General features: G+C 44.7%; 1 protein-coding gene across 4 annotated transcripts in view; it reads left to right on the top strand.

Annotated features, from left to right (window-relative positions):
• DEAF1 (DEAF1 transcription factor) overlaps positions 1-14,837 on the top strand; it is a 97,123-nt gene that overhangs the window by 75,755 nt on the left and 6,531 nt on the right. For all 4 annotated transcript variants that reach the window (XM_033928524.1, XM_033928527.1, XM_033928526.1 and 1 more), the window contains 3 exons: positions 1,086-1,209; positions 1,635-1,763; positions 4,971-5,221. In XM_033928524.1, coding sequence (XP_033784415.1) covers positions 1,086-1,209; positions 1,635-1,763; positions 4,971-5,221 — 504 coding nt within the window. The remainder of the gene's footprint in view (positions 1-1,085; positions 1,210-1,634; positions 1,764-4,970; positions 5,222-14,837) is intronic.

Genomic DNA, 14,837 nt, shown 5'->3' with positions numbered 1-14,837 from the left:
GACGGGGACAAAATGTGAGGTTATCAAATTTGCTGATGACACCAAACTCTGCAGCAGGGTTAGAAACACGGAAGACTGTGAAGAGCTGCAAAGGTACCTAACGAGACTGGAAGACTGGGCAAAAAAGTGGCAAATGAATTTTAACGTAGAGAAATGCAAGGTCATGCATGTAGGAAAAAAGAACCCGATGTTCAGCTACAAAATGGGGGGAACACTGCTAGGGGTTAGTAACCTTGAAAGGGACCTGGGGGTGATGGTCGATACATCACTGAAACCATCGGCACAGTGTGCAACAGCCTCAAAGAAAGCAAACAGAATGCTGGGCATCATCAAAAAAGGTATTACAACCACGACGAAGGAAGTCATCATGCCGCTGTATCGCGCAATGGTGCGCCCGCACCTGGAGTACTGTGTCCAATACTGGTCACCGTACCTCAAGAAAGACATGGCGGTACTAGAGGGAGTGCAGAGGAGGGCGACTAAACTAATAAAAGGTATGGAAAATTTTTCATACGCTGACAGGTTAAAAATGCTGGGGCTGTTCTCCCTGGAGAAGAGGAGACTTAGAGGGGACATGATAGAAACCTTCAAAATCCTAAAGGGCATAGAGAAAGTAAATAAGGACAGATTCTTCAAACTGAGGGGAGCCACAAACACTAGGGATCACTCGGAGAAATTGAAGGGGGATAGGTTTAGAACAAATGCTAGGAGGTTCTTTTTTACCCAGAGGGTGATGGACACATGGAACGCGCTTCCAGAGGAAGTGATAGGCCAGAACTCTGTACAGGGGTTCAAGGAGGGTTTGGATAGGTTCCTGGAGGATAAGGGGATAGAGGGGTACAGATAAAACTTGAGGTAGGTTATAAAAGAGGTCTGAAATCACTTCACAGGTCACAGACCTGATGGGCCGCCGCGGGAGCGGACCGCTGGGCGAGATGGACCTCTGGTCTGACCCAGTGGAGGCAACTTCTTATGTTCTTAACTGCCGTTAAAAGATTTCCTTCCACAGGAGTGAAAGTTGAAACCATAGAGTGGAGGTTTCCTTTAACTTCCACGATCACTGTTATAACTTATCTTTCCCTTAGAGTGGTCCAGTACGCCTGTTCGTACCATATAAAAGGCGAAAGAAGGAAAATGAAATACCTGCAACGCCAGTGAAGAAGGAGTCCCCCAAAAATATCACTTTACTCCCTGCCTCAGCTGCCACATGTAAGTTCTTTATCACTTACATTTTCCAAACATGCATCTTGGCTGCAAGTGTAACAGTGCTGTACCTTTGATCAGTTTGATATGCTCCCTTGAAGAATTAAATCGTCAGAAACCAACACACTTTTATAGAGAAATATATTGTAGGTGTGGGACTACATCTTAGGTTTGGGCTATCTTTTATTCCCAGAATGCATTTTGTGTCGGGTTTAGCACAACCCTTTCATATCCAGAGCAGCCTCCTCTCCTAAATAGTTTAAGTTATCTTCTTACCCCAGCTCAGTGGTGGCTGGAGTGGGGAGTGCTGCTGAAGCAGCTCCCACAGATTTTAATGGAAGAGAAGATGAATGTAACTTGGTGGGAATCTTTATATTGTCTAGTGCAGTCATTAATTTACAGATGCATTTGTAATTCATATTTCTCTGCAGTCACAGTGACTCCGTCAGGACAGATTACTACTTCTGATGCTCTGACCTTTGACCGCGCATCCACCGCAGAGGCCACCGCCATTATCTCTGAAAGCCCTGCTCAAACTGATGTTTTCACAGGAGCCACTGGTAAGCCCTCTGAAAACAACTTTGGAAAGCATCTATCAGCTAAAAAGAAGCCTTTGGATTTTTGGAGCTACCAGAATGTGTGCAAAATGCAAACTGAAGTAGGTTTCAGTTAATTTTCAACACAGTCAGCCTTGCTGAGGAAATTTAAACCTGTTTGCCCTGTAGTTGTATAGCAACACCAATGTTAAACGTTCTCCTATTAGCACCCTTTGTTCTGGTGATCTGAAAGATGGGAAATGTCGTATAAGATTAACACAATGTTCTTTAGCTCTTCAAATAGAATGAGCTTTATATAGGCCCAGATTCACGAAAGATAGCGATTCAATTGTTGTTGGTCGATTCTCTGGCAGATTTTGAAACAGCAATTGATTCACTCACTGTCTTTTTTGCATGCAAATGATTTCCACGGAGGTGCAAATCATTTGCATGCAAACTCCCTGACTCAATCGCTCAGTGAGCGATTGAGTCAAGGCAGAGCCCTGACAGTAATGACAGGAGAAGCAGCCTCCTGTCACTGCTGTCAGGTCTCCTGTCAACTGCCTGTTTGGGGGGCAGATTTAGGAGGTCAGATGGGTTGGGTGCAGAAATAAGATATGCTTATAATGCTCCATTAAGTAAGGAGGTGGGATGGTCCATTTTTATGCGTAAGTCTTTGTATTACTCAGAGAATAATAAGTCTGGTTGTCTTTTGGCGCAGTATTTGCGTGGGAAGGAGATTAGGGTTAGGGTGCCCTTAGTTGTGGGTAGATATGGAGCCTGTCTCACAAGTGTTGGTGATATTGTTAAAAAAATTTCAGGATTTTTATATGAACGTCATTGCAGCAGCAGGAATTTCTGGGTGGTAGCATGACTGCAGGGTAGATTAAGGAGGTGCTGAAAAGTCTTCCTGATGGGAAGGCTCCTGGCCCTGATGGGTTGCCTGTAGAGTGTTGTTTGGTATTTTCAGGACTTATTAATTCCTTATTTGGTGCAGTATTATCAGGCTTTGTTGGATAAAGGAGGAGGGGGTGTGGATTGCTTTGGAGAGTCTTGAATTGTGGTACTGGGTCAAAATCCTATTTGAGTGGAGAATTATAGGTTTATTTCTACCTTTCTAAATTTTTGCCCTTGTTGATTCATCTGATCAGAGTGGTTTTACACAGGGTTGGTTAACTATGGAAAACTCGCATACATTCTGGACAGTTCTGACTATAGCTCCTCAGATGCATGATCCTTTGGTGGCCTTGTCATAGGATGTGGAAAAAGCATTTGATAGCATAGAGTGGGCTTATTGTTTAAGGTGCTGGAATGGTTTGATGTGGGTTCACTACTTGTGCAATGGATACGGTTGTTTTACACTGCACCTACAGCTCGGGTGTATGTTAATGGGTCCTTGTCTAGTGTTTGTCAGCTCTTTCAAGGTACAAAGCAGGGGTGTCCTTTATTGCTATTGTTGTTTAACCTGGCCTTAGAACTATTGGCAATTACAATTAGGGAAAGTGGTGTTATAGGAGGGTGTGCAGTGTGGAGGCCTACATTGCAAGTTGTTGGTTTTTTTTAAAGATGTCATTGATGACTGCTTTATTTTCCACTGTGTCATGGTATAAAGTGGATTGGGGGAAATCAGTGGTCATGCGTCTTAATGTCCATACTCATAGAGCACATGTTTGGGCTGCAAATAAACAGAAATGTTAGGGGGTCTGGAATGGTACTTCGGTGGAGAGCACTCTGGAGCTTATGAGGTGCATTGATTGCAGTTGTTGATGAGCTGGTTAATAATTGGTCTTCTTTATATCTGTCACGGTGGGATAGACTGGAAGCAATTAAAATGGTGTAGGTTCCCAAAGCAAATTATATTTTGAGTAAGGTACCGTTGCCATTTTTTGATTCATTTTACAAAAGTTTGGAGGTTCTGAATGTGCATTTTTTCTGGTGGAATAAGGCCCCAAGAATTTCTCTACAAAAGCTTAAGGATAGAGGGAGTGTTTATTTTCTGGACTTCAAGTTGTATCCTTATGCTTATATGGCTGCTGCTGCAGTAGCTTGGTTTATGCTGGATATATGCATGTACACAGGAAAACCTTGGATTGCAAGTAACTTGGTTTGCAAGTGTTTTGCAAGACAAGCAAAACATTTTATTAAATTTTAACTTGATATACAAGCAATGTCTTGCAATACAAGTACATACAGTATACACGAGTCACATCATCACAACTGAGCCGATGGTTCTTCTCTCTGACGCTGCGGGAGTGTAGTGACTTTTCTAAATGAGCGAGGTCTTGCAATACAAGTACATATAGTATTTGGTATTAAAGTTTTTGGGTTGTGGAATGAATCGTCTGAGTTTCCATTATTTCTTATGGGGAAATTTGCTTTGAAATACGAGTGCTTTGGATTACAAGCATGCTTCTGGAACCAATTATGCTCGCAAACCAAGGTTTTACTGTACACAAAAAGGCTTAAACTCCCTGACCCAGAAAGAAATAGTACCTTAGTTCAAAGAACCACACTTTTGATAGGTTTTCCATAGTGGTATATTTATGCCTTCATCTTGTGCTTGTGTTCTGGGTGTACATGCTATTAATATTTATTATTTCTATAGCGCTGAAAGGTATATGCAGTGCTGTACATTTTAACATTCAATAGACAGTCCCTGCTAAGAAGAGCTTACAATCTAATTTAGACAGGACATTTCAGGGTTGGGGAAGTTATAGTGGGTCTAGGTATCTGATAGCAGTGCGTGGGAGTCGAAAGCAGTTTCATAAAAGTGGGCTTGGATTTGAACACTGCCAGGGATGGAGCACGACATATTAATTCAGGCAGCCTGTTCCAGGCATACGGTGCCACAAGAAAGAAGGGACGGAGTCTGGAGTTGGTGGTGGAAGAGAAGGGTACAGATAAAGGGGCTTGCCTGATGAACGGAGATCACGGGGAGGAGCATAGGGGAGATAAGTGAAGAGAGATATTGGGGGGCTTAAGAGTGAATGCACAATTCTGTAGAATTGCAGTAATGATTTGACACCATGATGATGGCCTTGCTGCTCAGAAGTTTCAGAGTTAAACTTAACCAGTCATCCTTTTATGTACTGTTAGTGAATCATTTTACTTAGAAAGCAGGTGGTTGCTATGTTTGTTAGAAGCAAATAGAGAAATTCATTGTACTGCTGCTGTCACAATCTGGAATGATGATGATTGGAGCTTTAATTTCTGTTGTTTTTATTATTTCAGTATTGACATCACTTCCTGCCCTCGCTGTGGCACCTAGTACACCTACAAAGGCGGTATCCCCCACAGCCGTGAGTGGGCTGGAGGTCACTGAGCAACGGAGTTGGCTTTACCTCGAGGAGATGGTAAACTCCTTAATTAACACGGCCCAGCAGCTCAAGACCTTAATTGATCAAGCCAAGCAAGCCAGCTTATCGTACCGTGAGGCTGCAGTGACTCAAGCCAAGATCCAAGCTGATGTTGAGAGAAAAGAGGTATCAACAGATTGTCATGCCAAGAATTCAAGAGGGAATAAATCCATAAGGGCAGGAGAAATTCATCTGTGGATTTGTTGTTTTTAAATAGTATCCTGGTGTATCCTTGGAAGACCAGGTTTATCCCAGGACAAGCAGGCAGCTATTCTTGACTGATGGGTGACGGCACCGACGGAGCCCCGGTACGGACAATTTTAGAGTGATTGCACTCTAAGAACTTTTTAGAAAGTTCTAGCTCGGCCGCACCGCGCACGCGCGAGTGCCCTCCCGCCCGACAGAGGCGCGCGGTCCCTCAGTTTCTTAGTTTCCGCGGAGCTAAGAAGACGCGTTTTCAACGGCTGTTGAAAATTTTTTCATACTTGCCTTCCCGCTCGCGTAAACGTTTGGCTAATTTGCCTTTTTTCTTTCTTTTATTTTGTTTAAAAAAAAAAAAAAAAAAAATTCTTTCAATTTTTTCTTCAATTTCGGTTTTCCCCGGCGGGGCCTTCTGCCACCATCGAAGCCTCGGCCTTCGATTTGGCAGAAGCCGTTTTTCCTTTCATGCCCCCTCAACCGGGTTTTAAAAAGTGCCAGCGGTGTGCTAGGCCTATATCTCTCACGGACCCACACAACTGGTGTTTACAGTGTTTGGGTCCTGAGCATCAGGCCTCCTCTTGCACCCGCTGTGCTACTTTGAAAAAACGAACTTTAAAAAATCGCTTAATTCAACAGCGATTGTTGTTCGGTGCCGAGATGTCCGACCCCGTTCCTTCGACTCCGGCTTCGGCACCGATTCAGTCGGCACCCTCGTCTTCGACGCCGCGTGATTCCACACCGGCATCCCAACAGTCAGGTAAGCCGGCTAAGAAGCCTTCCCCGCTGGAACGTCTTCCGGCCTCGAGTGCAGTGAGCCCAATCCTGCCGCCGGTTCGACGCCAGCGGAAGCGCTCCGCCCCTATAGAGGTGAGTCCCTCGACATCGGGCTCCTCATCTCCGGGGCGTCGAGCGGCACCGCAGGTACCGCAGAAGAAAAAAGCGGTACCGGTGCCATCCCTCGATGACCGCATTACGGCCATCCTTCAGGTGCAGCTGAAGGAACAATTAGAACGACTCCTTCCTGCCATCATGACACCGAACCTTCCGGTGCCAGTTCGCACCGAGCCATCGGTACCGGTTGTTGAACAACCTGTATCGGTACCGATTGTGGAACCCGTTTTAACCGCTTCCACTGTTTCGGTACCGCTTCACCTAACCTCATCGGTATCGATGCCAGTCCTTGCACCGGAGCCGAGAGCTCACCATCAATCGGTGCAGACTTCGGCACCGGTGCGTCCGATAACTTCTCCGGACACGGTATCGATGAGGTCGGGTAAGTCGATACGCAAAACCCGACACATGCAAACGTCGACACCTGAGTCTCGGGACCATTCTTCCCATGTAAGGGACCCTGATCTGTGGGGAGACTCAGAGGAACCCTTTCTTTCTGAAGGAGAATGTTCCTCAGAGGAGGAGGATTCGGCTGTCCCTGACCCATCCTCCAAACAGGCCACTTCCTCTTTCTCTAGTTTTTTGAAAGAGATGTGTGAGTCCTTGTCCATTCCTTTGGAGGCTGAATCCAAAAAGTCTAAAGCTTTTTTGGATGCCCTTGATTTTGATCAGCCTCCAAAGGAATTTTTGAAACTTCCCCTTCATGACATCCTAAGGGAAACTTTCTATAAGAATTTAGAGACTCCTTTAACTGTCCCAGGGGCCCCACGTAAACTGGATTCTCTATATAAGGTAATTCCCATTCCTGGGTTCGACAAACCTCAACTACCACATGAATCCTTATTTGTCGAATCCACCCTTAAAAAGACTTCAGGAGCCAGTGTATATGCATCTGTCCCTCCTGGCAGAGAAGGAAGGGCCATGGATAAATTTGGTAAGAGGCTCTACCAAAATGCTATGTTAGCTAATAGGGCTAGTAATTATGCTTTTCATTTTTCTTTTTATTTAAAGCATCTCCTTACCACCATGGCTTCTTTCGAGAAATATCTTCCTTCACGAAAGCATTCCGCTTTTCACACATGCTTGTCGTCTCTTCTCCAATTGCGTAAGTTTATGGTGAGATCCATATATGACACTTTTGAACTTACATCCAGAGCGACAGCAATGTCAGTAGCTATGCGTCGTTTGGCCTGGCTTCGGGTATCCGAGCTTGATGTTAACCATCAAGATCGGTTAGCCAATGCCCCATGTCTAGGGGATGAGCTCTTTGGGGATTCCATGGACTCAACCACACAAAAGCTCTCTGCTCATGAGACGCGCTGGGATACCCTGCTCAAAAATAAAAAGAAGCCTCCTCCGCCAAGACCATACAGGCAGCAATCGGCCTATCAACGCCGTTTCACAGCCCGTCCATTGCCTACCACTGCTCAACAACCTAGGCGTCAGAGACAACAGCAACGTCAGCCTCCCAGACAACAGCAACAGCAACAAGCTGTAAAACAACCTCCTCAGCAAAAGTCACAGCCCTTTTGACTTCATTCTCCGCAGTATAGCCAGTATCCCTATTCCTGCTCTCCTGCCTCAACCAATAGGAGGTCGACTTTCTCTGTTCCTCAGCCGGTGGGAAGTAATCACTTCGGACCAATGGGTCCTCAACATCATCCGCCACGGCTACTCTCTCAACTTTCAGACTCTCCCACCTCAAAGCCTGCCAAAAGAGTCTGCTTTGAACAGTCCTCAATCAGCCCTCCTTATTCAGGAGGTCCAATCCCTCCTCCTTCTGAACGCTATAGAGGAAGTTCCTCTAGATCAAAAGGGGCAGGGATTCTACTCCCGCTACTTTCTAGTTCCCAAAAAGACAGGAGATCTCAGACCCATCCTGGATCTTCGCGATCTCAACATTCATCTGGTAAAAGAAAAATTCAAGATGCTTTCTTTAGCCATCCTTTATCCCCTTCTAAATCAAAACGACTGGCTATGCTCCCTCGATCTCAAAGAAGATTACACTCACATACCGATCAATGTAACCTCAAGACCATATCTCCGATTCATGATCAATCATTGTCATTACCAGTACAAGGTGCTGCCCTTCGGTCTTGCCTCATCTCCAAGGGTATTCACCAAATGTCTCATTGTGGTGGCGGCTTTTCTACGCTCTCACCACCTGCATGTATTTCCTTACCTGGACGATTGGTTGATCAAAGACACTTCTGCCCAAGCGGTCCTTCTGGCCACCAACCAAACCATCCAGTTTCTACAACTTCTGGGATTCGAGATCAATCTACCCAAATCCCATATCATTCCCACTCAGAGACTTCAATTCATTGGAGCGATCCTGGATACACTCCTCATGAGAGCTTTCCTGCCATCCAATCGTCTTCAGACCCTTCAGTCTCTATGTCATCAGGTACTTCCTCTGCCGTCCATCTCAGCAAGGCAAATGATGGTGCTCTTGGGACACATGGCATCCACAGTTCATGTCACACCTCATGCCCGTCTTCACCTGCGCACTCCTCAATGGACCCTTGCGACTCAGTGGTCCCAAGTGTCGGACCCTTGCTCACGACACATATCTGTGACATCATCTCTTCGTCAGTCTCTGCAATGGTGGTTGGTATCCTCAAATCTATCCAGAGGTCTTCTGTTCCATCAGCCTCCTCATCAACTAGTCATCACCACCGACGCCTCCCTGTATGCATGGGGAGCTCACTTGAACGAGTTCCAGACGCAAGGTCTTTGGTCAGCCCAGGAGAGGAAACATCAAATCAATTTCCTGGAACTCAGAGCGATGTTTTACGCCCTCAAGGCCTTCCAACACCTTCTCTTTCCTCAGGTCCTTCTGTTGTGCACAGACAATCAGGTTGCGATGTACTACATCAACAAACAGGGTGGGACAGGCTCTCGCCTTTTATGCCAGGAAGCCCAGAAGATCTGGACTTGGGCCATAGATCATCATCTCTTCCTGAAAGCTATATACATTCAAGGGAAACAGAATTCCTTAGCAGACAAACTAAGCAGAATTCTCCAACCTCACGAGTGGACACTCGATCCCGTAACTCTGCACTCTATCTTCACTCAATGGGGCACTCCTCAGATAGACCTCTTTGCAGCTCCTCACAATCATCAGCTGCCCCTATTCTGCTCCAGACTTTACTCTCCACACCGTCTAACCGCAGATGCTTTTCTCCTCGACTGGTCGAATCTGTTCCTGTACGCCTTCCCTCCTCTGCCTCTCATGTTGAGAACCTTGTTCAAGCTCAAGAGGGAACGAGCCACCATGATTCTGATTGCTCCGAGGTGGCCCAGGCAACATTGGTTCTCCCTTCTACTTCAACTCAGTTCCAGGGAACCTTTTCTTCTTCCTCTGTTTCCTTCGCTGCTTACGCAACAGCAGGGAACCCTTCTGCATCCCAACCTCCAGTCTCTACACCTGATGGCTTGGTATCTCTCGGGCTGAACTCGACTGATACTCTTTTATCTCAGCCCGTTCGTTCCATTCTGGATGCCTCCAGGAAACCAGCCACTCTACAATGTTACCATCAAAAGTGGACGAGGTTTTCTTCCTGGTGTCTTCTTCATCATCTTGATCCCACTTCCCTAGCGGTGGAGACGTTGTTGGATTATCTTCTTTCTTTGTCTGATTCTGGCCTGAAGTCCTCTTCCATCAGGGTCCACCTCAGTGCCATTGCAGCTTTTCATGAGCCAGTCCATGGAAAACTTCTTTCAGCTCATCCCCTGGTATCCAGGTTCATGCGTGGGCTTTTCAATGTGAAACCACCTCTTAAAGCCCCTCCGGTTATCTGGGATCTCAATGTGGTTCTTTCAGCTTTAATGAAGCCTCCATTTGAACCTTTAGCTACTTCTCCTTTCAAATTTCTCACTTGGAAGGTACTTTTCCTTATTGCTCTTACCTCTGCCAGGAGAGTCAGTGAGCTTCATGCACTGGTTGCAGATCCACCTTTTACGGTCTTTCATCATGACAAGGTGGTTCTGCGTACACATCCAAAGTTTCTCCCCAAGGTTGTCTCGGAATTTCATCTCAACCAATCCATTGTCCTACCGGTTTTTTTTCCAAAACCTCATTCTCATTCTGGGGAACAAGCTTTGCATACTTTGGATTGTAAAAGGGCTCTTGCTTACTATCTGCAGCGTACGAAACCCCACAGATCAGTTCCCCAACTTTTTCTGTCCTTTGATCCGAACAAATTGGGACGTCCTGTTTCTAAACGCACGTTGTCTAATTGGCTAGCAGCGTGCATTTCTTTCTGTTATGCTCAGACCGGACTGACACTGGAAGGTTCTGTCACGGCCCATCGAGTCAGAGCAATGGCAGCATCTGTAGCTTTCCTCCGTTCCACTCCTATTGAGGAAATCTGCAAAGCTGCTACTTGGTCCTCAGTTCACACTTTTACATCTCATTATTGTCTGGATGCATTCTCCAGAAGGGATGGTCACTTCGGCCAATCTGTATTACAAAATTTGTTTTCTTAATGGCCAACCTTCCCTCCATCCCTCTTTTTGTTAGCTTAGAGGTCACCCATCAGTCAAGAATAGCTGCCTGCTTGTCCTGGGATAAAGCACAGTTACTTACCGTAACAGGTGTTATCCAGGGACAGCAGGCAGATATTCTTGCGTCCCACCCACCTCCCCGGGTTGGCTTCTTAGCTGGCTTATACTAACTGAGGGACCGCGCGCCTCTGTCGGGCGGGAGGGCACTCGCGCGTGCGCGGTGCGGCCGAGCTAGAACTTTCTAAAAAGTTCTTAGAGTGCAATCACTCTAAAATTGTCCGTACCGGGGCTCCGTCGGTGCCGTCACCCATCAGTCAAGAATATCTGCCTGCTGTCCCTGGATAACACCTGTTACGGTAAGTAACTGTGCTGAATCGCCTGTCCTTTCAATTCTTTGCCAATCAGATTCTCTCTTAGTTTTCCAGGAAACTTCCAGAAATCTTCCTGTTTTCTCTTTGGTATTGCATTTTTTAACAAGATAACTGAGCCTATTTAGGTATTTTTCCTAATTTGGTTGTTCTTTCCAGCAGTTGTTTACATCACTCCCTCTTTGTGCCTAGACAGGGGTTTGTTTGTTGTGAGGTGTTTTTAGTTTTTTTTTTAGCATTTTTGAAGTTATTTTTTTGTTGCTCTTTGTAACAGGCCTGCTTTAGGCCTCAGCTTTTTAAATAACAAAAAAACCAACAACAATCAATCATAAATATTGAATACAAAAATAAACATGTCTAACCACAACTTTTTCCAGATTCAATAATAGTAAACATAACTATCTACCCTTACCCCAAAAAACTCCCACCCATTTCCCACCTCCAAGAAACCCCCCACCAAAAAAACTAAGGTCTACCTAACAAAACACAACTGCGAGCAGCAGGAGTCAAGGTCTCTAAAAATGGTTGCTGAGTTGTGAGTAACACCCTGCCCTGTTTCATATCCCAAATAGAAACAGACATAGCCTCCATAAGCACAAGATGTAACATTCTCCAGTGACCATAAGTCGGACCTGAAGGCCCTATCCATAAACAGAGAATAGTTTTCAAGCCCGAAAGAATCACCCATTTAAAATTTTTTTTATAACCCTAGGTATAGGGTGCTGAATATCAAAGATCCCAAATAAGCTATAGCTATCACAATGCCACATACAACTAACTTGAGAAAAAATTATTGACCAAAAATTACAAATCAAATAACATTCTCAGAACATATGAGCTAATGTTGCTTTAGAGTGACCACATTTCAGACAAGAACCCACAGAGCAACAAAGAAATTTAAGAACATAAGAAGTTGCCCCCGCTGAGTCAGACCAGAGGTCCATCTTGCTCAGCGGTCCGTTCCCGCGGCGGCCCATCAGGCCTAGTGCCTGAAGAGTGGTCCCTGATTAATTTTGTAACTTACCTCTAATCCCATCCCTATAATCTCCTTTACTCTTATCTGTACCCCTCAATCCCTTTGTCTTCCAAGTACCTATCCAAAGCTTCTTTGAACCCCTGTAGCGTGCTTCTGTTTATCACATCCTCTGGTAGCACGTTCCATGTATCCACCACCCTCTATGTGAAAAAGAACTTCCTGGCGTTTGTTCTAAACCTCTCCCCTTTCAATTTCTCTGAGTGCCCCCTTGTACTTATTGATCCCCTTAATTTGAAAAATCTGTCCCTGTCTATTTTTTCTATGCCCTTCATGATCTTGAAGGTTTCTATCATGTCTCCTCTAAGTCTCCGCTTTTCCAGGGAGAAAAGCCCTAGCTTTTTCAGTCTGTCAGTATATGAGAGGTCCTCCATGCCCTTTATTAGCTTAGTTGCTCTTCTCTGGACCCTCTCAAGTACCTCCATGTCCTTCTTGAGGTACGGCGACCAGAACTGAACACAGTACTCCAGGTGCGGGCGCACCATAGCACGATACAGTGGCAGGATGACTGCCTTTGTCCTGGTCGTGATACCCTTCTTAATGATACCCAACATTCTGTTTGCTTTCCTTGAGGCCGTGGCACACTGCGCCGACGCCTTCAATGTTGTGTCTACCATCACTCCCAGGTCTCTTTCAAGGTCGCTCACCCCTAGCGCTGATCCCCCCATTTTGTAAGTGAACATCGGGTTTTTTTCCCCTATATGCATGACCTTGCATTTCCCTATGTTGAAACTCATTTGCCACTTTTTGGCCCATTTTTCCAGTGTTGTCAGATCTTTTTGGAGATCTTCGCAGTCCTCCATGTTATTTACCTTGCGATATAGTTTGGTGTCATCCGCAAATTTAATAACCTCACATTTTGTTCCTGCTTCCAGGTCGTTAATGAATATATTGAATAGGAGCGGTCCCATCTGCACCAAGAGAGACCAGTGCCCAAAGCAGATGCCCACTCTCAGGGCCTATATGAACTGCGAGATCTGGTTTTACAAGTCAAGTGACTTGGAGTTCTTCATGAGTTGGAAAGAGAGAGAGCTATACCAGGGTGCCCAAAAGTCCTGCTTTCTCTGGAATTCTTTAGTATTCTGGAAATGGTAGTTTCTATCTCCCTTTGTTTTCTTTACCTCATTTCTGGAGGATTTTCCAACTGCCTATCTGCAAGACTCTTCTTTTTCCCTTTCGGTAGTTCAGCATGCTTTTTTGATAAAAGCCCCCTTTGAATGTAGATAATTTTCCATCTTACAGTGATGGATTTCCATTTCAATCAATCTGTCATCCATCTAGCAAATTAAGCCTGATGCTCTTTGGGTCATAAAAGAAGTAGTGCTATCTCTTTAGAGTGCACTAAAGACCAAAGAAAGTTCACCCAATGTTTTGTTTGTTTTTGCTGCAACAGAATTGGCATTGCTAGGTCAGATGATTAGCAGATTGTATATGTTCCAATAATGCTTCTATCAACTAATATGACTCTGAAGGGGTATGTCGAGACCTATAACGTTAGGGCAATCTAGAGTCAAACTTGATCATTATACATACAATAGCTGCAACTTGAATTCAAAGCCCTTTCCAGTGTAGTCTTGACAAATAGATTCTTTTCCCTAACCTGCAGGTATTACAGAAACTCCCCAACCTGAAATGTCCTGTCTGTCCAAATTAGATTGTAAGCTCTTTTGAGCAGGGACTGCCTATTGAACATTAAATCTATAGCGCTGCATACGCCTTATGATGACTGGGATGGAAGAAAACATGTTGACTAGGAGGGTAATTGGCATGAAATTGGAAAGCAGAGAATGTGGCATTGATAGTGTATCAAGTTATCAAGGTAGTGTAATTATGAAGGATTGTGATTGGCTAGGCTTGGGATACAGGAGCTTTGGTCTGTATTTTTGTTGTGTACTCTTAAGGCTATCCCAGCCATCTGTTAAAGTATGACTGGTGATAAATGGTCTCCTTCCAATCTACTTCAAAGTTAATTTGTGGATTTGGGTAGGGTCAGGTTTGAGTTTGTGTTATTTATTTGAGTGGTAGGTAGGTGGAGTGAGTGAAAATATGAGATTACGAGGACAGAGATTTGGTTTCAGCTTAGTTTTAGGTTATATGCAGTGTCTTGGTTAGTAGTTTAGTTATTTTCAGGTGTGAGCAGTGGTTAGGGAGTTGAGGATGTATTTTGATACGGGTTCATACTTAATTAATGTTAATTTGTAGTTGTGGGTGTACAAGTGTAATATGAGCCTAGGGTTGGGTGGGTTGAGGGGCAGGGTGGGTGGGCATGATGTAGCTGTGGAAACTATCTCTAAAGGGTCCTAGAAGTCAGTATATATTGTACATTTCAGGAACACATGTTTCCAGTCAGAAGCTGACCCAGAACATGAACATACATGAATTTTAGGTGTAATGTGAGCAACATACCTGTTGAATAAGTTTCTAACAGAGCATTAAACCCTGTGCTCCCCCCGAGTGTCACTTATACTCTTCCCCCCAAGCGACTGTAAATGCTCCATGCACACATACATCTAATACTTACTATGTTTTAATTTACCGTGATTGTATCTGATGTTGATTTTGTCAAGCTCCTAGGGTGCTTGTATTTGTATTTTGTTAACCGCAAATCAAGTTTTTTGTTATCTTGGCTAAAGCTGGAGCAACTGAATATAATGGGTAGACAAATGGTCCTTGTTGCTATACTTCCGCATTTTGTTCAAATCAAGGTATCTAACAAAATTGTCATCATGTCCATTTACAG

Source organism: Geotrypetes seraphini, chromosome 19 (genome assembly GCF_902459505.1).
Source record: "Geotrypetes seraphini chromosome 19, aGeoSer1.1, whole genome shotgun sequence".
Taxonomy (NCBI): domain Eukaryota; kingdom Metazoa; phylum Chordata; class Amphibia; order Gymnophiona; family Dermophiidae; genus Geotrypetes; species Geotrypetes seraphini.
The sequence above is the reverse complement of the archived record's forward strand: the minus strand, read 5'-3'. Positions and strand labels throughout refer to the sequence as shown.